The sequence below is a fragment of the Andrena cerasifolii genome, chromosome 1, assembly GCF_050908995.1.
Source record: "Andrena cerasifolii isolate SP2316 chromosome 1, iyAndCera1_principal, whole genome shotgun sequence".
NCBI classification, from domain to species: Eukaryota; Metazoa; Arthropoda; class Insecta; order Hymenoptera; family Andrenidae; genus Andrena; species Andrena cerasifolii.
In genome coordinates, this window is record NC_135118.1 from 5,115,366 (window position 1) to 5,139,288 (window position 23,923).

The following is a 23,923-nucleotide window of genomic DNA, read 5'->3' on the forward strand; positions in this document are numbered from 1 at the left end:
ACTACTTCCAGAGCTATAATATATTGAAAAAAAGTTAGCACTTAATTTTAAACAGCTGTGAAATCGACATTTTACAAAATTTTGAAAAATCCTTTGAGGTACGTTTAAATATTACTAAAGACTACAGATATTCAAATTTCAGCAATCTACGAAAACTTACTCCAAAATCTGTCGAAGTTCGCATGGAATGTCCCAGCTATCGGTTAAGGGGTCAGTCCACTGTGAAGTCGTGAAAAATTGTCACGTTTTTAGGATTTATTTTTCAGGCTTCTGCGGTGACCACTGCTGCTCGAAAGTCGAGCATCTAAAATAAAAAATTCAAAAGAATTTACTTATTACATTATATTATCTAGTATTTGAACGAAGGATTTTTTTATCCAATGCTTAGTTTTCTTTTAATTGACGACAATCAGGCAAGATTTATGATAAAAATTGAAACATTTACTTTAAACATCAGCCATTCTTTCCCAAATCAATATTTCGAAAAATCCTTCGTTCAAATACTAGATAATATAATATAATAAGTAAATTCTTTTGAATTTTTTATTTTAGATGATCCACTTTCGAGCAGCAGTGGTCACCGCAGAAGCCTTTTTTAGAGAACCTTCGAGTGATAGACAATAACTCAGTTATTGATAAATATTTTTAAATAAAAAAAATACGATGCACTGTACTAGATGCAATCCTTAAAAGGAAAAAAGATTTTTGGAGAAATGTGTTATAGCTTTTGAGTAAAAAATTTCCAAAGACCACCCTTTTTTCGGCCTCCTAACTGAGCATGACCCCTCAAAGAGCCTTTGAGAAACAGTGTTCTGTTGGGTATGTATTATGTACCTGACTATTAATTTTTCTTTTCATATACGCCGCATCAATTACTTCCCGCTTTTAGTTGTATGCATATTTCATGACATCTCCACTTTTTCCTTATTGCTTCCGTAATCTATTTTAATGTTTCGCGCGATCTCCATTTCTCCCCCATAACTCATTCATCCCTTAATTATGGAAATACTGGATGATATATACAGGAGGGAAGAAAGCAGACAATACGAAGTGTCCAGCGATTGTTCGGGGGAAAAGTCAATGGAATCCCTCTTTTATTCCACCGAAATCGATATTCAGGGTGGGGGAAACGAAATGGCGACCGATCGTTCACCCCCGTCGGTTGAGAGATGAGGAATTCGTGGTAGATAGACGGCGCATGAAATTGAATGCCTAATTCCAACCACCTCATCAAATGCATCTACTTAATTAGCGCGAGGGCTACGTTCCACGCCCCCTAGCTATATCGTACGCGCAAATCAACGCGATAGTAAATTTATGGCGTAGTAACGGTGTATACGTGATAACACCGTTACCGCGATTAATTTTCTTCTCGCACGAACGATATTATTCCTGTTCGCTTCGGGTGGCACGATTATTAAATTCGCAATAAAATTATAATTATGACGACGCACCAAACTTTTTCAGCGCCGTTAGGTAGAAGCTTAATTCACCATCTCGTGGTGGCATCAAATCACGAGGAATGGTCGAAAAACGATGTATTTTTTTTTATATATTTTAAATTACCTCGATGTGTGATGGGAAATTACGAAAAATATGTTTCGTGTGTATAAGGTATATGTCCTAATGCCTGGACACTAGTGTAAATAATACTGATTATTACATTTAATATTCGCTTTATCCTTAAAAGAACTGTTTTATTCAATTATTCAGATATTTAATAAAATATATTCATGTACATATTTTTTTTAGTAAACTTGTAACACTCGTAATTAAAATAAATTTTCTTCATCTCTCTAGTTTACACCATTTTAGTATTTCTCTTATCTGATTTGCTAAACAGCCTCTACTTTTTCTTAAGCGAATATAATTAATAATGTGTAGTATATTGGTACAACTAATACATATTTAGAAAAATGGTACCTCGTAGTATTCTTTTCTGATTGGAAGATTAAAATGAAAGTTCTTATTAGTTTTTTATTCTCGCGTCTATCTACTGGTACAGTGAAATTCCGGAACGGCCCTAAACCTGACCATGTGTGCAAACTGTGAAATAAGCACGAGTTATTCTTGACACAATATTAAAATCGTTATTTAACACCTTAGCAATTATTACTTTGCATTCTTGTTATCTTGTTTTAATGATAATATTCAATTCAATATTCATGTGTAAAATTCGCGTGTCACACACAAATACACATAGCCTCAAAATTAGTCATTCAATAATAGATTGTTTTTACTCAAGTTTGTTTACTGATTGGAATAAATTATTTATACAGAAAAAATATGCGAGTAGGAAAAACTATTGTGTTGTTGTTTTTTTTTATTTAATTTCCCGAGAAAATATCCAAATTGCTGTTGTTTCATCATGTGTCCAGGTAATGGGACAGTAAAATCGGGACACCGGGACATACTAGTTAAGCTGACCAGGTATTGGGCCATTGTAAGGACTATGAATTTTCAATATTTTACAAAACTATTCAATTCAATAACATGTTTGTTTTTTTTTAATCATAAAGTACACACAGTGCCCCATGTAATTGCAAAATCGTTTTTATATAAATCGACTTGTATAACTGCAAAATTCTCAATCGCGTTTCCGCCGTACCTTAAATGTCCAGGTACTGGGACATTTACCTTATTACGGCGGTTCGAGTACTTATTTTAACATCGGGCGCGATTTTAAAAATATAAAAAAAGGAAAATATGATTCTATCCTTTCCCTTGATGGACAAATTTTCAAAAATATGGACATTTTAAAATTGGGCCCTGTAAAAATTGTCGAAAGTTGTCGCCCAGCACCGCGGTACTCGCAGCGGCCAAGCGGCTATACCTGATATTCTTATACAGGATTCTTGAAAATGGTAAGTATTTGAAAAAAACTGAAGGAGGAAAACTCTTACTGTTTTTTATATCGAACATAATATGTTATCTGAATTTTTGGTGTTCGCAATATTTTCCTTGAAACGAGGGTGACTTTCATTTTTTTTTAAATGGAATGCTATATATTTGATTACACATTATGAAAGCGACTGTCAAGACAAATTCAACCATACGGTATACTATAACCTTGAAGGCCACACAAGGTTAGGAATGAAGTAAATATATTGAACTACCTATCTAGTAGATTGAGTTTCATCCCTTCATTCCTAACCTTGCGTGGCCTTGAAGGTCATTGCATACCGTACGGTTGAATTTGTCTTGACAGTTGCTTTCATAATGGGTAATCAAATATATAGCATTCCATTTAAAAAACTAAAAGTCACCCTCGTTTCAAGGAAAATATTGCGAATACCAAAAATTGAGATACCGTATTATGTTGGATATAAAAAAACAGTAAGATTTTTCTTCCTTCCGTTTTTTTTCAAATACTTACCATTTTCAAGAATCCTGTATAAGAATATCAGGTATAGCCGCTTGGCCGCTGCGAGTACCGCGGTGCTGGGCGACGCAGCGTCAACTTTTGACAATTTTTACAGGGCCCAATTTTAAAATGTCCATATTTTTGAAAATTTGTTCATCAAGGGAAAGGATAGAATTATATTCTCGATTTTTTAGATTTTTAAAATCGCGCCCGATGTTAAAAACCTGCATTTGTTTAAAATAATTGCACTAAAATGGTTAAAATTTTTTTTTTTAAACTGAAATAATTTTTTCTCAAAACTTCAATGTCTTCTCTATAAGCACCGTAAAGCTCATCTCCATCCGTTTACTACTTCCACAGTTATAATTTACTGAAAAAAAGTTAGCACTTACCTTCGAACAGCTGTAAAATCGCCATTTTTCATAATTTTAAAAAATCCTTTGAGGTACGTTCAAATATCACTAAAGACTACAACATATTCGAATTTCAGCAATCTACGAAAACTTACTCCGAAATCTGTCCGAGTTCGCGTGGAATGTAATAAAAGTAGAGTTTACGTAATTGGCTTCAAAGTGAATGACTTACTGATTTGTAATCAAAAGTCTGTGTAAAAAATAACAGAAACAGAAAGGGAATTATAAAAATTGACATTTATCAATAATAAAGTCGTTGCCTAATCGATGATAAAATAAGATTTTAACTATTAACGGATTAACATAAGTTTATCATATCTTGCAGCTGTTTTTAATTCCTTTGCAACCCCCTCCCTTCATTTATATCGAAACTTTATACACGAAGTGTAAATCATTCTTGTCGATAATCGAACAGAGATTACCAATAAACTGAAAGTAATTATGGATTGCATTAAACGTTACTCTAACTCTATGTCATAACTCAACCCCTCTGTGGAGTTTTAAATTGAAAAACGTCTATAAGCCATCTCACTAATGAAGACGAAGGAGATACGGCAAAACCCAAAGGATAATGTTGTTAGCGAAGTTTAGAACTCTTCCATATCACACAAAATAATCGAAATAAATTAAAATACTTTACATTGCTTTTAGAAAAACAGGGTGTTATAATTCCACGTGAAATGTACGAAGAAAATTACTAAATTATTAACAAGATGTTGATGTCACGTTGAAATTTCCTCGATTAACTGAGTTACGGAGCATTAAGCGAACCAACTCGCAAGCTCATAAAGCACATAACAGACCTCGGCACGCAAATCGATAGTAAATAGTTCTAGCAGGATTTCGAACGCTATTATGTTCTCTAGCTAGTACGGCTTTCTCCTTTGCTATTCAGTACACACTTCCCTGGAATTTGGCTGGGAATCGTTGGCGAAGATGTAATAAGATGTACAGTAATGGTCTAAAGGAAATTCATAAGTGATATTTTTAGAATTGTATTCAAGTAATTTTACTGCTAGAATTTATTTATCGATGCCATTGCTTTATTGTGGGGAATGCTCTGACTCTGTTCTTGACGAACTATAATAGTTTTACTATTATTTACATTTTTAAAGTCTTTTTGTCCACCACTGTATTTTGCTTCAGAAATATCTTGTGCTGAAACTAACCGTTTGCAATTTTATGTCACATCTGAGGTGACGTTGATATTTTATTACTCGAGGGGCTGTTCCAGTCTAGAGCCCCAAAAAATAGGTGATCTTTAGGAATTAATTAAAGGAAAACTACTATATATAATATAATGGGACTTTTTGCATTGTATTAAGGATGTCTTAAATTATAGAAATATATTTTTTGTTTTATAATTAATCATTGCAGACGGTAATAGGGGGTCGTTAAAGTCGAGGCGTCAAAAAATTCATCCAAAACGGTGGAACCTGTAGTACCTAAACCATTGCTCTCAAATAAAAAAGCAATGCCAGATAATTAAAGGGCATGCAATTTGCTCATGGACTTAGCAGTAAAAATTACAAAAATTACATTTTTGAGAAAATAACGACACGAAGTTTGAAATCACTTTTTCCCTATATTTTTCGTCCTTTCAGCGGCTTTAAAAATTACAAATTTTCTTTTTTTTTTCTTCAATTTTACTGGCTTCTTCACGAGCCAGAAGTATATTCTTCAAAATAAAGTTTCAGTCGAATCGGGTAATAACTTTTCGAGATATAGATTCCACCGATTCTAAGAACACTGTTTCGAGAAAAACTGCCTATAACTTCGGGAATTTTACGAATTTCAACAAATCCTTTTAAACGCGTATCCTTAAAAGGTTAAACATTCGAAAAATGAAATAAAAAAAATCGATTTTTAGACTGGAACCTCCCCTTAAAAGTCTCGTGTCAAGTTTCAAGCGATGTCGTGGGCACGTGAATTTATTACTTGTCCCACTGCCATGCAATATTTAAAAAAAAATTATTCTTTGCTTAGACACCACTGAAGTTAATGATGTGACTCGATAATAGCCAGCTCATGAAAAACGTTTGCCAACAAAGGGTTAAAACTGCCTCGAGAAGTATCTCCCCTTTAAATCAGAAAACCAACAAAAACTATTCAAAAATCGTTACCCACATTTTATTTTAATTAAAAAATCAAAATTCTGACAGTCGTACCTAATGACTCTATCGTACCTTAAATAGTACATTGCGTGACAAGGGTGAGAAGAAAGCGATTTCGACGGGCGTGAAATTTGCTGAACACTTCACGCGAGGCAAAATCGCGTCTCTCCCTTGTCACGCACAATAGGTTTTTCAACGCGTAAAGTGTTTTTCCCTTGGAAAAAGTAGAAAACGCGAATACGTCTGAAATTGGTAATCCCCCCGCTCAGTAGGCGTAAAAAGCACCCATTTTCATGCTGATGTTGAAAAAAATCATTTGCTTTTCATATTTCACTTGAATCAACCATTAGTTCAACCATATTTCCGCCTTTTTGAAAATTGTTTTCCCAAACACTTCACTATAGGTATAGTACTGTAATTTATAGTTTGTCGCTGCCGCCTGTCCTCTCAGTCATTCTCAGTCCCCTGGACCCGCGACAGAGAATAAAAGCTACCCGATTCCAAAGTTGAAATTGGCCGCCTCAAGCCAGTTTCAATTTTGGAGACACAAACTGCACTTACTTGAAAACGCATACATATAAGATCGATAAAGGACAACATTTCACTAAGAGAAAATCCACAACCAATCCTTTCTCAATCATTCTATGCCAGTAAACAAATCATCCGTTCTCCGCAGAAATCCTAAATTAAATTATAATTAATAAACTGATATCCCCCACCTGTCACTACCAGACAAGCCCATTCAACAAACACAGCAGTCTCTTGCAAATCAGATTCCCCGGCATACGCAGATATCATTGCAGAAATTATTAAAGAAGCATCGTTGCCGAGCGATGCGCGTGCAGATTTATTCAACATTCTAATGAATCCGTAGATGCTTGAAGCGTGACGCGACACACGGGGGTGTTCAACGGTCCGCGTAGAAGCGCAAAGCGCCTAGAAGACTATTGACCTATCTAGAATGCAAGCTGCGAGGCGTCGCTGTTGCATATTCAGGCCGACTATCGACTCGTTTCGTCGACGGTTACTTCCTGCATACGACTTTGGCACGGCAATTTTAAACCGTCGCGACGCACTATTTATCGTTGCGCAATCGACATCACATCTGTCTGGCCAGGTGAACACAATCAACACGTGGAAACGCGTGCAATCGTCGTGCGTTCATGACGGGCGACGCTCATCAGTCACGACCGCGTCTGCGGATAGCGATACCAAGAAACGTTTTGATTCACTCTTGCTGACGATATGCGATTGTTATGTCGAGCATTACCTAGCGCTCACTGTTTGACTGCCCACGGGCTTGTAAACTGTGAAATCGTACGCTTGGTAGGTGCACGCCGTAACAAAGGATAGGATGCTTGAATGTTTTTGATATTAAAATCGATGGGATATGCAAGGTGGCTCGTGTAAAGTGTTGGACATTGTTTTCTTTCACAGTATTGAAGAATAGTGACGAAGTTCCTGGGAGTGTTTTTAATTTTATTTTCCCTTGGGGTCTTACAAGGTAAATGTCCTAATACCTGGACGCGTCCCAGTACCTGGACACTAGTGTAAATAATACTGATTATTACATTTTGTTGGAATATGTACAACGATAGACTGTTCCTAGAGTTAGAGTGTCAGGGACTTTCAGGACCCGGTAACTTATGAGTTTTTCCTTTCTTTCGCTACAGGAGACCCAAAAGAGGGGGAAACGGTCTTCTCGACCCCCGCGCTTCTCAGTCCGAGAAAACCCTCTGAACGGTTAACTTGTATCGCGCTAAAGACTATTCTTTCTATTACTTTTAGTTTAAGTTTTATACAGTTCTTATTATCATTATTATACTGACGTTTCGACTGTGTAACTTTTATTTTCTTAAATAAATAAACATTATATTCTAACACATTTAATATTCGCTTTATCCATAAAAGAACTGTTTTATTCAATTATTCAGATATTCAATAAAATATATTCATGTACATATTTTTTTTAGTAAACTCGTAGCACTCGTAATAAAAATAAATTTTCTTGGACTCTCCAGTTTACACCATTTTAGTATTGCTCTTATCTGATTTGCTAAACAGCCTCTACTTTTTCGTAAGCGAATATTATTAATAATGTTTGGTATATTGGTACAACTAATACATATTTAGAGAAATGGTACCTCGTAGTATTCTTTTTTGATTGGAAGATTGAAATTAAAGTTCTTATTAGTTTTTTATTCTCGTGTCTATTTACTAGTACAGTGAAATTCCGGAACGACCCTAAACCTGACCATGTGTGCAAACTGTGAAATAAGTACGAGTTATTGTTGACACAATATTAAAATCGTTATTTAACACCTTTGCAATTATTACTTTGTATTCTTGTTATCTTGTTTTAATGATAATATTCAATTCAATATTTGAGCCGTTTATTTTGAAAGTGGCCTAAGTCCATTTATCTTCAAATCGAGGTATTTAAGGGTTTGCGTTTCAATGAATTTAAAAATATACGTGTAGGATACTAATGAGTCATACTGCTTAAGTATATCTAAGGATGTTAAATTTATAGTTGCTATTAAAATAGTGGCAATTATTAAGTGAATAATATGCGTTTTCTTATCAAGAATGGAGTTAGGCCACTTTCAAACTACACGGTTCGATTATTGAACTAACTCTGAAAACTTATGTGTCAAGAATTATCGTATTTGCTCGGATTATAAGCAACCTGAAATGCTTTAGTGCTAAATAACATAAAGTTGTACATGTAACCATGGTCACCGGAAAAAATTGAAAAATGGAGTTAGGCCACTTTCAAAATAAACGGCTCATTTAATTCATGTGTAAAATTCGCGTGTCACACACGAATACACATAGCCTTAAAATTAGTCATTCAATAATAGATTGTTTTTACCCAAATTTCTTTACTGATTGGAATAAATTATTTATACAGAAAAAATATGCGAGTATGAAAAACTATTGTGTCGTTTTTTTTTATTTAATTTCCCGAGAAAATATCCAAATTGCTGTTGTTTCATCATGTGTCCAAGTATTGGGCCATTGTAAGGACAATGAATTTTCAATATTTTACAAAATTATTCGATTCAATAACATGTTGGTTTTTTTTAAATCATAAAGTACACGCAGTGCCCCATGTAATTGTAAAATCGTTTTTATATAAATCGACTTGTATAACTGCAAAATTCTCAATCGCGTTCCCGCCGTACCTTAAATGTCCAGGTATTGGGACATTTGCCTTACTCGATAATTCAGGTACCTACAGTCGTTGGATTTGGAGGAGGGGGCAAAGAGAGGTGATGCTCATTTTGGGGAAGGGAACTTTCGAATTGATCCCAAAGAATTTAAATTATAAAGAGTTACAGCGAATTGCGTATTCATTACTCTGTTTAAGAGGGTAGTCTGCCGCTGAAGTAAGCGGTGATCTTTGAAGTTTTTTTTTTATAAGTACATGTACTAAAATGAAATTTCTCATGTTACGTAACATACCTACTTATGAAACTATGATATGAAGTTTTCCACGTAATTAATCCATTTGTTGCTGAGAAAAAATTATTAAAGGGAGCAGAACTAAGGGTGAACCGAGCGCAGTGCTTTGAATTTTGTTGCCCTGTTTCACAAATATACTTTTAAAGTCCTAAGCTTTAAGTAGCTGTTCCGGCCTAGAGCCCATAAAATAGGTGATGTTTAGGAATTAATTAAAGGAAAACTACTGCATATAATTTAATGGGACTTGTTGCATAGAATTTAGGATATCTTAACCTATAAAAATATATTTTTTGTTTTATAATTAATCATTGCAGACGGTACTGGGGAGTCGTTGAAGTCATCCAAATCGGTGGAACCTGTAGCATCTAAACTTTCGACCCCAGACGTGCGATTATAAGCGTCCGCGAGCAAACTTAGTAGCCTTAGTCCCTTCTATTTCCCTCACTGGGAACTTTTCCTCTGCCCCAGCCTCCTCGATTTTCCTCGCAAAAACTACACACGAATACCCAGACCCTTTCAAACACCCTAAAAACGACCGTCAACTGTTTATGGTTTCAGACCATCCGCGCTGGCCAACGCAGAGGATCTTGTGAACGTGGGCAGTCCACTGAGGGAGGCCTCCCCGAGGCCGGAAGTGCGGGTGGTTGCGCCGTCCCATCGACCGTTGTCCGCCCTCGCGACGGCCAACGCCACCAACGTCAGCAACGGATCGGCGAATCGCAAATCGGTCAGCATACTGCTTCCCGAGCACACGAGTGGATGACCCCAACAGCAGCACGGCTTTGTGCATCGTTGCGACAAGGAACCCCCCTCCATCTAGGAACCAACGAGAAACGAGAGGATGAAAGGTGACGGGCGAGAGAACGAACGGGAACGAAGGATCGATTGCTCGACGTAAACACCGACCGGGTCGCCGATTATCCGGACGACACCCGTCGACCAATCGACCCTCGAGCCCCCAAGCGACCGACCAGCAGCATCAGTCACTGCATCGCGACGCTTCCAGCCAAAAGTAGTACCTAAGGACCACCCCGTCTCAGTTCACCGCGAGCGAACGATAATTGCAGTTATCATGACGGACATTCGTTCCTGGCAACCGAGTGGCCCGCCGCGTAGGTGATATCAAGAGCCCCCCGCGGCTGCAGGGATCCAGATCGAACGGAGCAGACAGGCCAGCGGTCCGAGTTAATGCGCCATATTGGCAGAGATTCAATTATCGACTGCGCCCCGTGAGCCTAAATTGATGGATAATTCACGCCGGGCGGGCCCGACGGTCGAGGCAGGGGCAATTAGTCGGGCCACAACCGCCCTGGAACCTCGGCCAGCCGTGCCCGTTTCGTCTCGCGGAGTATTTTGTTCTTTCCCCTTGGTTCCGACTCGACTAAGCAAAGCGGGATACAAACTGACACCAAAAGTACCTTACACCGCGGCGCGAACAAGCGAGACTCGGCATCGGGGGTCTCGCTCGAAGCGTCCCATGCATTTTAACGCGAACACGACGCGCCGACATTTTCTTTCGGGCGACCGAACGTTTTATAACCTGTACGAAATGTGTCGTCACTTTGACCGGGACATCGAAGAATTTGCAACGCGTCCCGCCGTCTCTGCGCCGAATAACGGCGCCACTCGAGCGATCAGCAGGTACCTGACGTTGCCTCCGTTTGGCTGTACGCAGCTTGTAAAGCCTCGCGCGTTTCCAATTCCGTATAGACTAAGAAATATGATCCTGCCGCGCGGGAGGGCGAAATAGACGCCTCGCCTACTTGTCCTCCCGCGGACGTACGCTCGTAAAGGATATCCCACGAGCAGGAGGAGTCTGCCTCGCCCCGGCTCCGTTAGCCGCGGCCAGAGAGATTCAGACTGATCGATCTAAGATGGCAGGCGAGTAGGTAGCTGAATGGAGGTCGAGCTGGGGTTATTCGGCGCTGTTGGCAGAGACGCGGTGTCCAAGATGATAGGCATAGCTGATCCTCGCGTAAAACGAATTATAATTCGCATTCAGAAATCGCTGAAGCTTTAATTGCCTGTGCCGATCGCAGAGCGCCTACTGTGGCTCCGCAGGGTTTCTCGGGACTCCCGTTTTTAGCAGTGCGGCAAACGGACACAGTACATGCTCTGCCGTCATTCCTACCGATATTAATAGTTGGCCCAGATTTATGCGGCTTTGACCACACGAGAGAATCCTCTGATGCCTCGAAACGCGAGTCCCGAATGCTACGTAGTAACGTGGCGATCAAACCTCGGCGATTCCACTCGGTCGAGATCGATCGTGTTTAGCCCTGCAATTGGGGGAATGGCCGAGAAGATCAGCTATATAGTATAGCATTGCTTCTATCCACGAGTATAATCGTTTTGTTCGACACTTCCGTTGCTTTGTCAGAGAACATTGCGTTACGTTTTGCAACGAATGTCCCTTTAGAACCAATTTCACGGCGGTTTTCTGTCTATTGTTCTTGCTCGAGCAGGAGCGAAACTGTTCCTTTAGTAACCAGGGGCGGACTTGGAGATTTGCTGTTTGATTCCCGTGAAATATCATCAAATATTTTAATTCGAAAGAGTTGAGACGATTTTAAGATTAATTCAATGTGACAACTCACATATGAGTTATTGCTTAGTTTCTACGTGAAGAAAAAGGGAATTGCTTTTAAAGCTGTCTCGAGCCTCTGTGTTTAAACCTCTTTCAATTTCTTTCGCCGAAAATTTGCCGCCATAGGCTGCAGCCTACTTAGCCTATATGTAGGGTAAACTTGCCTAAATCGTACCCCTTAAGAAGAAATGCTTATTATATGAAAAATAACAGAGAAAATGAAACAAAATTAGTGGTAATCAACTCTTTATTAATAGAATATTTTTAATATGGGAAAAGTACGATTTAGGATTAATGTTCCTGAATCGTACCGTATTTATCCTAATTAGTACTTTCAAATTTAATTCCTAAAATCGTCGTTTTCTTTTTAGCCTCGTCCAATTTTTTTTTTCTAGATTCTTTTTGTTACGAAATAGACATACAAGTCAATTTGGATTCAAATCTATGGCGCTAAAATATAGGGCACTGTTCGTTGATGTCAAAACAAGAAATAAACTTGAAAATAGACGTAGTTTCACATGGTAATTTGCTTCACTGATTCTCACAAATAGTAATTGTACAAAATCCTTGAGAATCGTGGTAAAATTTTAATGAAAACTACCCGAAAAACTTACCAGCTGTACATTTTTTTGTGGAGTGATCGCATGGTGACTTGGCTTGTTAATGGCGTATGGCTAACTGTTGTTTACAATTTCTACCGCTAGGGGCGATTGTGACCATAGACATATACCGTCAAGGACCCAGTTCCTGACCACTTAAGAGTCCCTACCGCGGATTTTCAAACGTGTAAAGGGAAAGTTTAACCAAATTTAAAAGATTTTTTGCTACTTCAGTAAATCTGTTCTATTTTTAATTTGGTATTAAAAAAAGTGCACGCATATTAATAATTATTTTACAATTTAACTTTGAAAGTGAAAAATGCAAAGGGAGCAGTTTCTGATCACTTTCGCACGTTTTACTATGAGCTATCAAATTTTGCGTATAAATTTCAAAACACCTCATAATTATTTAGTAATTTGTTAGAATAAATTTGTATCATAATAAGCTTCTTATTTGGTTTGTTTTCCTAAACTGGTCAGGAATTGGGTTCTGATCAGGAACTGGGCCCTTGACGGTATAGAGGGAGCAGAAGCTGGGACTATTGGCGAGGGGAAGGTAGGCTTGTAGGGGAAAAGGCAGAGGTTCAGGTACAGGCACGTCGGTTAGCTTCGGATGCATTCGGCATGTATAACCACTGCGTTACCCGATTTACTCTTATCGCTCCCCTTACCGCTAACCTTGCCACCCCCTCAACTTACGCTCCGTCTATATATGTCTATGATTGTGACTGTCTTCTTAGGTTAAAAGAAACAGCGGGGGTACGATTTAGGGGCAGGTACGAATTACTTAGGCAAGCTTACCCTACACAAATCCACCCCTGTTAGTAACTGCTAGAAAGGTATCACACCTTTTTGGAATGGTAACGACTGTGACTAAGAAGTGTCAATTTAACGTCGTATTTTAGGAAGACAGTATTATTTCACGTTCATATTGGTCGCGGTTATTAAACTCTTATATTACAAAGGGAATTATGCAATTCGAGGATATTGTCCTGCAGTGGTGGTAAAAAGTGAATTTCAAACTCATATTTCCACAGAGCCTGCGTAAACTTAATACGTGGCACGAAGCATCATCTTGGCACCACTATTCTGGCAACCCCCCCAAATCGGTGGGATCTAAATTTTAAGATACACGTAATTCTATCCCACGGAACCGCCTCTTACTTATCTTACCGTTCGCAGTTTAAACTTTCTTTTCACCGCTGCTCGATATCCTCAGGCAGTTCATCTGCCAGACGAAGTGTACCGAATCAGCAACTCATTTCGCGGGGAATAGCAAAGCAAATTTCAGGTACTCGTCAAGCTATTGCCAAACATCGAAGCTGATCCCTTTTTATTTCCTTCCCGTCCGATCAGCGCGACTTCAGTGAAGGCACCGAATTAACGTTCCGCGAGCCGGCGGATATCGTGGTCTCGAATGCATTCGACGTTCCACGAGCAAAACTTTAGATACAGACAATCAGTGTACTCTGAAGGATCGTACAAACGAGTTGTCGGGTTCTTTGTTGCGAGCGAAAACGCTGGGCCGCATGCGATCGCAATGAACGTATCGACGCGCGTTCTTTCTAACTGTAAAGCGACCAGAGGTTCTACGAAACCGATGGATTTCGAGAGACATTTTCAAGACAGAAATGAAAAGGAAACCATGCCTGTGCGTTTACGGAGACATCGACTGCTATTTGATTACCTGTACATTTATAAACCTCATTCCATCGTTATTGCTCCAAGAAAAGGGAAATAAAACTAAAAAAAAAAATAACCGATCGATGCGGAAAATCAACGTCACAGAGCGCGTCAGTAATCCACGTTAGAGTAATAACGTTCATAGTAACAACAGAGTTCCAGCTATCGAAATTGGCACAATAACGTTTTAATCTGTAAGAATAGTTCAATCACGCGCCGCGCTATCACGTGACCGAAGACTCGCGCGAGAGATCGTTACTAGAACATGCGTTTAAAGAGAGAGAGAGAGAGAGAGGAAAGAGGCGCGAGAAATGGAACATGCTCAGATCGAAAGAAACTGTTAAAGAAAATGTCACAAAGGACGCGGACAAACTTCGAACTAGAAAGCATTTCTTGAGAAAGAACGATTCCGTTTCTTCTTTTCTTTTTCTCGTTGTTTTTACCATTTTAGACGAGGTATGAAATTCCACTGTCTGACAACGTCTAGCTAACCATCCTCGCCCACGATAATTGGTAGAAACGCGTTGTTGGGATGTTAATCGAGAATAAAGACTCCTAAAATTTGTTGAGAAACGCCTGTGAAATGGTGCTCCATGAAATATTGCGCCCGATCGAGGGATCGGCGCGTGCTCGTTGAACGTTGACGATTTTAAATAGACGGAGGGAAAAGTAGACAGGGCAGAATTATCGTGGGCGCTAATTTCACATAGTCTTAAGGTCCTAGGCTTAAGGTAACATGTACTATGCTCATAATTCACTGCCTGCTCGGTGACCACGTCGGAACGATAGCTTTCACGGGCGTCGTTGCATCATTCTCTTCACAGTTACACTCGTTTCATCGTACATGTTTTTTAGTGCGTTTACGGGCCTCCGTTCAGAGATGTTCAAGGAATAGTGGATGGCATGCGAGCAGGCACATGAGATTTTAAATAAGACTCTAGTCCTGTAAATACGTAGCTAGACAGAAACGTCGAACGAGAGAACGATCATTGAAACTGTTATCCCGGGATAGTCTTGCGGTACCGAAGCAAAACGTTTGTGGCTCGTGAGAGATTTGACTGTTACTGCTGTATATTACGGCTAGGAGCCCGGGCGAAAGTCCTTTCGCTGCCGACTTGTTCTGGTAAATGAGCTGCGGAGGTGATTGTTCCCAATGTGTCTTGAATTTAACGAGTTTCGATGGCGCCTTAAATGTTCACTTAAACCGGTAGATTCTCCGACCAAAACAGCAAAAGGAGTTCTTAAATAGCAAGCTAAAAAATCACCTTTTATTTACTTAGAAAGAAGGGTAGCTAAGGAAAATCTGGGGCATATACCGTGGTGAGATAAATGGTTATGGATGTAAGACGTTTAGGTAATCGCAAGACACCAAATGCCTTGAAAATAAATTACTGCATTCTGAAGTTATTGGAATATAATGTAGTCATTGATTTTTTAAAGATTTTAGTTGGTAAAAGTGCTTGCTGATTTTTATTTATGATGATATTAGACAATTCAGGCTTGGTATTTTGGGAGTGCCGCATTTATTATAATTTAAGGGTTAATGGACTGTATCGTTACTAATTGCATTATCTGATACCTTAGACGTCCGAGGGACAATTTTTTGATAGAACGTCGCTGCAAGACCATTTTTAGGAACAGTTATATTTTTCAGAAGATGCATCACATTGGCAATTTATTTTATATGTATGATGGTCTGGCAAGTGGCACTAATCGTGGATAAAGATTTGACCACTTTTTCCACATTCTAGAAGCATAGAAGTAGAAAATAGACCTCCGTATTGATTCTGACCAGAGGTTCCCAGTTTTGCCCTTTTTATACATCTGGCTTGACTAGCTTTTTAATTTGACGTATTTCTAGAAGTTTAAAATATTCTTCTCAACAATTTTATTTATTCTTCACCAATTATATATTAAGCTTCTTAAAAAACATTTTCTAATATCTTTCTAGTAAAAGAATATGAATCGGCATGAAAATAAAATTCTGTTACATTTAAGACACATTGGAATTAATCGAATATTCGTAAATCGTTTCTCTTTGTGTACCAAAAACGCTTCCAATATTACAAACAATATTGTCAATAGAAAGCAGAGCCTTCAATTTCTTTTTCAAATATGGATTTACGACAGTTTGGGAGTATGTTTCTGAATTAAAAATATATTTAGATATCTAGCTCTCTAGAAAAATTGAAATTCCATTTCAATAGCTAACGAAGAACGAATAATTAATAATTGCCACAGACTGAGCGAGAATTAAATCAGAAAAATTACCACAAAATCACTTTAAAAATCATTATATCCAATTCTGCTCGATAGTTACATTCAATTTCGCAGCTCAAGATCGCCCTCCCACATTGTCAAAAAATTAACGCGCAACTGCATTTAATCTTCCACAAGAAACAACCAAAAAAAAAGTACGCCTATTGTATTGAGGCAATCATGAACGCCACGGGCCGTGTAAAAATCGACTCACCGGGCCACAAACGCGTTGCTATGAGGAACACTGGTTTCTGATATATCCGACAATATATTTACATTAATTGTAACGGTCTAGTATGCATACTCGTATGTAGCTCACTCGGCGGTGATTGTTCACGCACCCGTAGGAACAATGACGAGGGAAAGGAACGTGCAAACGCGGAAGGAGCGATTCAGTGTTGAAGAATCGTTGGGTTGAAGGAGGAATATATCAGTCGTTGACCCTAAGTGCTCTCTGCGCGGTTTCAGTTGTGTATGTATAGTTCGGCGACGGGGTATAGCGAACTCGTAAAATCCTGAAGGAGTCAAAGCACGCATGTTGCGGGTGTCGGAACGAGCCGTTTGCCAGATATATGAGGAGACGAGAACTTGGGCCTTCCTCAAGGCCGGGTGACGTGTCTCCAACACCATTCGGTTCCTATTAGCCACGTTACGTGTGTGTGTAAAGTTTCATTGCACGAATCGCTATTCGAACGTAGGAATAATCTCTAAATAATACAAAAGTGAATTAAAGCCGGGGATCCACTTAGAAGCTAAGCTAAGTTATGCTATGCTATGCTTTGCCTGGCTGTGCTATAAAACATAAAAAGAAACATAGCACAGCTTTGCTTAGCTTTTGGTGGAAATGGTTCCACAAGGATGTATTGGAGCTAATGTTTTTTAAACTTAGGATAGCATAGCATAACTTAGGTTAGCTTTCAAGTAGAGTCTCGGCTTTAAGCTCGTTATTTTAGCTAAGCTAAGCTATGTTATGCTATGCTATGCTATGCTATGTCTGGTTGTAATATTAAAACATAACAAACATAGTACGGTTTTGCTTAGCTTCTTAATTTTTTTTTAATTTTTTAGAACTTAGCACAGCATTGCATAACTTAGCTTTCAAGTAGAGTCTCGGCTTTAAGCTCGTTATTTTAGCTAAGCTACGCTATGCTATGCTATGCTATGCTATGTCTGGCTGTAATATTAAAACATAAAAAACATAGCACAGCTTTGCTTAGCTTTTGGTGGAAATGGTTCCACAAGGATGTATTGAAGTTAATGTTTTTTAAACTTAGGATAGCATAGCATAACTTAGGTTAGCTTTCAAGTAGAGTCTCGGCTTTAAGCTCGTTATTTTAGCTAAGCTGAACTATGTTATGCTATGCTATGCTATGCTAGGTCTGGTTGTAATACTAAAACATAAAAAAATTAGTACGGCTTTGCTTAGCTTCTTAATTTTCTTTTAATTTTTTAGAACTTAGCACAGTATAGCATAACTTAGCTTTCAAGTGAGTTGCCGGCTTTAACCTCGTAATTTTAGTTAAGCTACGCTACGCTATGCTAGGTCTGGCTGTAATATTAAAACATAAAAAACATAGCACAGCTTTGCTTAGCTTTTGGTGGAAACGGTTGCATAAATTATTTTAAAATTTTTAAAACTTAGCACAGCATAGCATAGCTTACCTTAACTGTTAGCTGAATTCCCGGCTTTAATGGGAAACTATTATCTGTACACCACGCGGAACCCTACACCGCAATGGCATACAAGGCCCTGGGACTCTGGGCCTGAATGGGTGCCGCAGCTTGAGAGGTTTTACGAGTCCCTCGTCGAACTATACATTCGCCACGGGACGAACGAGAGCGCGAGGCTGATCGCGCCTGTTCAGCGAGGCGGATCGCACTCTTCTGTGCGAAAGCGTGTGCCAAAAGATGCGTCGAACACTAGTTCGGTGATACGCGATGCTCACGAGACATTTTCGATCTCCAGTGGGCTGATTGGGATCGCCTGAGTCGCGATCGACGAGAGCCTCCAACCAAGGCAAGCGGGAACACCCGGACTGTTGACCGTTCAGGGGTTGTTCCTCGTCGAAGATGCCACGCATCGGAAGCTCAAAAAATAACGTTGTTATTTTTAGAGATAGTCGCTAACGAAACGAAAAGAGAATTTATCGTCCTTGTCCCTTCCGTGAAATCGTCTGTATATCCTAAACGTTTCTTTGCAAACAGCCCGAGTAAAGGTCGATACTCGCTATCCATCCAACTGCCGGTAGCTGACCGGAGTTCGGACCATCCTTCAATGGATTCTCGGCGGATACGCTGCTCGTCAATTCCATTGAAGAATGTTTAAAACAGTAGGCCGCATAGAGGGAATCCGCCGAAAACCTTGCACCTTCCGACTGGCGCAGAACATTCATTACTCTGTCATCGAACCGAACGCAGATGCCCGAAACATCGTGTTACGCCCAAGCGCTCGGAAAAGCCTATTACATTATCGAGTATATCGATGCATTCCTTTCCTTCCTGGGTCGGTAAGGGAGACGGCGCGCGCGTCCGTGCGTGAATCGGGACGCGCGTTTAGCCTGCCATCCATCAGACGGATTAACGAAGATTTACCCAACCCCCTACCACACCCCCGCCCTGTTCGTTTCTCCTTGTTTCGTTTCTAGGTGATTGAATATTGTGATAGAAAAAAAAACCCGTAGAAACGTAAGGTGTTACGAGAGTTTATGATTTAAGCGACTAAAACGATCACACTTAAATGATGAGAGATAAGAGGATAACGTTGCACGTAGGCGTGCCGGGTGATCGATGGATCGCGATCGGCAAGCTGGACGCGAGCAGCCCCCCCGACGCGTCTCGAGGATCCTCGTAGAGCTGCGATATACCAGACGATTACCATTCGATCAATCGCATATCCGCTGTATACACGCGATATACATACACACCGATCAAACGCAACTCATCAGGACGTCGGTTTTATAGCTATCGATTAAAGAGGCTGATTAAATGATACAATGGAAGTTACATATATAATATATATGTATTCATATATAGATGGTAGATGTATTATTATTATTATTATTATATTTTATATAATAACGCCAGTGGAAGTCGTTCCCCTGTTTTTTTTTCGCGTCCGTCATCTTGTTTACAGTTTCCGCGACTCACAAGGGATGATCCCGAACCCGAAAATTCAAAAAATTCTAAAACTTTGTGTATATGTAGGGGATTTCCTCCTGGTTACAACGCAATTTTTGTTTGCTGTCGAAATTCACTCGAAGGGGGTGAAATTAACCCCTGAAAATTCGGCTATTTTCCGATTTTGTGTTATAACTCGGGAACTGTAAGAGATAGGAAAAAAGTTTCAAGAGAAAAGTTACTTCTTTTAATTAGATCTATCATTTGGTGCAATTTTTTTTGACAATTCACATGTTATAACACAAAATTGGAAAATAACCGAATTTTCGGAGGCCAATTACACCCCCTTAGAGTGAATTTGGGCATCGAACAAATATTGCGTTATAATTAAGAGAGAATTTCCTACATGATCACAAAATTTCAGAATTTTTTGAATTTCCGGGTTCGGGATGTTCCCTTGTCAATTCCGTTGCGACGCGTGCAGCGGTGGAGATTCGTTTGTTCCGTTCTAACTGGATTGTTGTGCAAGGCGGTTTCAAAAGATCTTCGACGACTGTGGTGCTAAAATAACGAATATTCTGGGGGATTTTGCTCGTGACATCTGCGCGAAGAAATTTTCTGTTTGAAAGTCCGGGAACGCGCTGTTAATGATTAAATGGAGGATAAATCGGCCCGTGCCTATATGAAGATTTTCATTCCACACTTTTCGTTTATTTTTTAAATGAAAGGTTAATCCCCTTTTCGGTTGTGCCGCCGATCGGGGGACACTTTATATTTAGATGCAACTTCTTTTTATCCAAAATTAAGATTTATACTTACGTTTTTATTATTGTATTTAACTACTGTTACTGTTGGTACTATAATATTTCATTGTAATAATTATGTTACGATTGTGTGTGTATAATAATTATAATTTGCTCCGAATTCTCGCATCTATCGATATTTTTTAAATTCTTACGTTCGTGATATTTAGAGAAATAGATTTCTTCGCGTGGGTTGAAATAATATTCGAAAGCAAACAATAAAATTACAGTTATCGAAGCTTTTTCACTTCGAAGCTGGCGTCTTTGTTAATATTGGATGTAAATACGAGTGGTAGCCTAAGAGGAAACGCTTCTTGTACTAAAGTAATGAATATACATGGGGAGCAAGTGTTTTATCAACGTATTAAAGTCTCTCTTAACGCGGATAGTACGTTGTTGAGGTACTTGAAAGTTATGTTGTTTGAATAATTAAAGTATTTAAAAATAGACCGGTGGCAAGTGTGCAAAGTATGTGCCTACTCTTATTCGTTATTGTCCTGTTCTGTAATTTCTGCAAACGGTCGTGGTAATTGTTATCGATCCATCTTGCACAGATACGTCGGAAAAATTTGCAAAACTTAAAGGTAACGGGAACGCTGTTTTTATAATATGAGACAAGCTTAAGCCGCAAAATATTTGTAACTAAGAAGCCTATGCTGTTCCCAACAGCATTTCTCTGCATTTCCGCAAAGTTCTCTCGGAATATCAATTATAATCCTTCGTCGGACTTTTATATGGGAATTTTTTTATACGGGCCAGCATTGTGCCCAAACCAAAATAAACAGTCAGTTTCCTTTCTACGAATATCCACCACCAAGAAATACTAAATTAGAATCGAGTGGGGTGGGTTCCACTGAGGCAACGCAAGGCAGCATGTCGCGTGCGACGAGTGCGATAGTGATTGCATCCGTTGCATGCGAAAAGAAGATGCGACGATGTTGCCGGTTGCCAAAAAGTTGCCCCACTGGACTCGCACATCCCTGAATTTCGACGTTTTAATAAATCATGCTTCCAAGTGAAAGAAGCACAATTGCAAATAGAAAGGTGTTGCCGAAAGATGCGTTTCTTCGGCTTTGCTTACTCAGGACGCGCCGTGTCGTTCCTTATAATCAATATAACGGACGGGTTGATGGTCCCTACTCCCTATGACGAGTCGATCTTTTGAAATCTGTTTCTACACCCCAGAAGATCCAACGATCCCGGGTATTACCGCCCGAGCCCGTTAACTCCGGCAACCGAAGACTTCCGTTTGGATCGGAAATACAGTGAAACGTTTCCGCGTCTCGCCCAGCCGATTTATCAATTCCCGTTCTATAGGCAGGCTTTCACTACGCCTCACCTCCGATTTCCTCCCGCTCAAAGTTTCCAGTTTACCTACGTTCAGAAAACGCTTCCGACACGTTAATTCGCAACGTTTTAAGAGTACTGCGCCAAGTGTACGCTACGCCTCGCCTCCGTACGCAACAACTCTTAACCTCGCTAAGCTCTTGGACAGAAACCCCCGGAGTTGTGGCGAGGCAAGACGAGGCGCAGTGTGAATCAAATTGCCCAAGTGCGTGAGACAGCCACGGGGATAATGGAAGCGGCAGAACCAAGGTGCGGTGTGAACGAAATCCTCCGAGCGTATAAGAGAAGGACAAGCGGGACCGAGATGTGGCGAAGCGTAGTGAGAGCCCACGTCGAGGCGTCGCGACACCAGTCGTGCGTGGTCGTTTCTAATCGGGCGATCGATCGGCCGCTAACGGTTCCTTCTGCACGGGACAGCGGGACTAATCGTCAATGATTTTCCACGATTCATTTTTATACTACGTAGATCGGATAGTGGTAACAAATACGGCCTACTCCTCGATAGCGCGTAGCTGGTAAATTAACGAACGTCAGCGACGGGACACATTTCAGATTGGGAGTTTCGGTCGTAGGTAAACGGAGGCGTCTCCAGGCAGATTGGCTCCATCCAGCGGGGCCTCTTTGTTTGTTAGAAGGAAAGGGGAACGATCGAGCGAACGTGTACCACAAATCGAAGACGACGCGTGCCTCTTACATTCGAGTTTTCCCAATCGTTCGAAACGATCCACTCCTAGCTTAGTTCTACGCCCGTTATTATTATTGCTAGCATCATGATTATTGTTATTATTATTATTATTATTATTATTATCATCGTTAACGGTAACGATCGTTGCCGATTTATTACATATTATTGCTATCGCTATGATTATCGTTACTCGCCGTTAATTATTACCGTCATCGCCCACGATCGAATTAAACAAATGAAAATAGTGTGCTCTATACTCGGTATCTGTGTCGAAAAACACCTATGCATATATTAATGGTTATCGCTATATAAGGCTAAAGAAAGCTCCAGTACAGTAAGGGAAGAAGATGTTACACACCCGTTCCTCCCCTCCCCCCCACCCCTTTCATTCCTTTCATTAAAACGAGACCTCGTCAGCACCGGTTGTGGACCGAAGTCAGCAACCTCTGTTTCCTTTCATGGTCGTCAACCCTTTGAATTCATGTACAGTTCGCACGAATCCTTAAATCCATGGATCCGCAACGATTCGTCGTACTCTGCGCTCCACGGCCGACGTCGTTTCCGCAAATTTTATACGTATGGCCCCCAGTTTCGCTACGAAAGGAAACAAGAAATGTAACGAATGCCGACGCGAGTTCGTGGGAGAACGCGGGAGCGACAGAAACGGAAACGAGATATATTCGATCCTTGCGAGACTCGTTATGTATAGCGAACGTGTACGCGCACCGATGTAAAACAATGGATAACTATCGATGAATAGCATTGTATTCATCCCCGACATACACCTATTTATTTGTACATTATTTTACCGAATAAATGTGCATCTTTTGCATCCTTAAGCTAAGCGTCCGTTTTGTCTAACCTCAAATTTCGCCCCCCCCCCCCCCACCCGTTTTCTGAACAGGAATCATTCTGGTCAATTTCAGAAGCTCGGGTTACGTTCGAAGGGAGGCAAGAGTGGGGATGACAAGTACAATTTGTGCTCGGTAGTGTACTGTTCCGAATCGCTTATACAAATGTCCGCTTACATATCGATGTCGTTAAATACAGATCGCATTAAAGTAAAGCCACGTCCCACGAGTTTGGCACCACTGCTGGCAACACTAAGTACATTTGAGCAGGAATGCGCCGCGTACCGGTCAGCTAGGGTTGCCAGATCAGGCGGAAATCCGTCATTTGGGCAACTTTTCAAAACCAACTGGCGGTCAAAAATTAAAATTGGCGGTTGACGCCTGAATTGGGCTACCATATCGACCAGGGTTGCTTTGGCTGAAATTTCGATATTTGAGCTGCCCAAGACCAAATGGCATTCAAAAATTGTATAAAATAGATTATTATTGTTGTGTTAAAACGTTAATTTTAATTTTCACATTGGCTTTATTTAAACTCGATTTTCCTCAAATAAAATTTATTTGTTGCATATAAAAGAAATAAAGAAAACTGTTCCAGAAAATATTAAGAAAATATTTAAACATCCTTTACAT

At 39.8% G+C, this 23,923-nt stretch overlaps 1 protein-coding gene across 7 annotated transcripts in view; it reads left to right on the forward strand.

Moving 5' to 3' along the window:
• The window catches only part of LOC143378439 (uncharacterized), a 216,665-nt gene extending 193,387 nt beyond the window's left edge, over positions 1-23,278 (forward strand). For all 7 annotated transcript variants that reach the window (XM_076830149.1, XM_076830156.1, XM_076830194.1 and 4 more), the window contains one exon: positions 9,918-23,278. In XM_076830149.1, coding sequence (XP_076686264.1) covers positions 9,918-10,122 — 205 coding nt within the window. In that variant the 3' untranslated portion in view covers positions 10,123-23,278. The remainder of the gene's footprint in view (positions 1-9,917) is intronic.
• Positions 23,279-23,923: the final 645 nt, after the last annotated feature.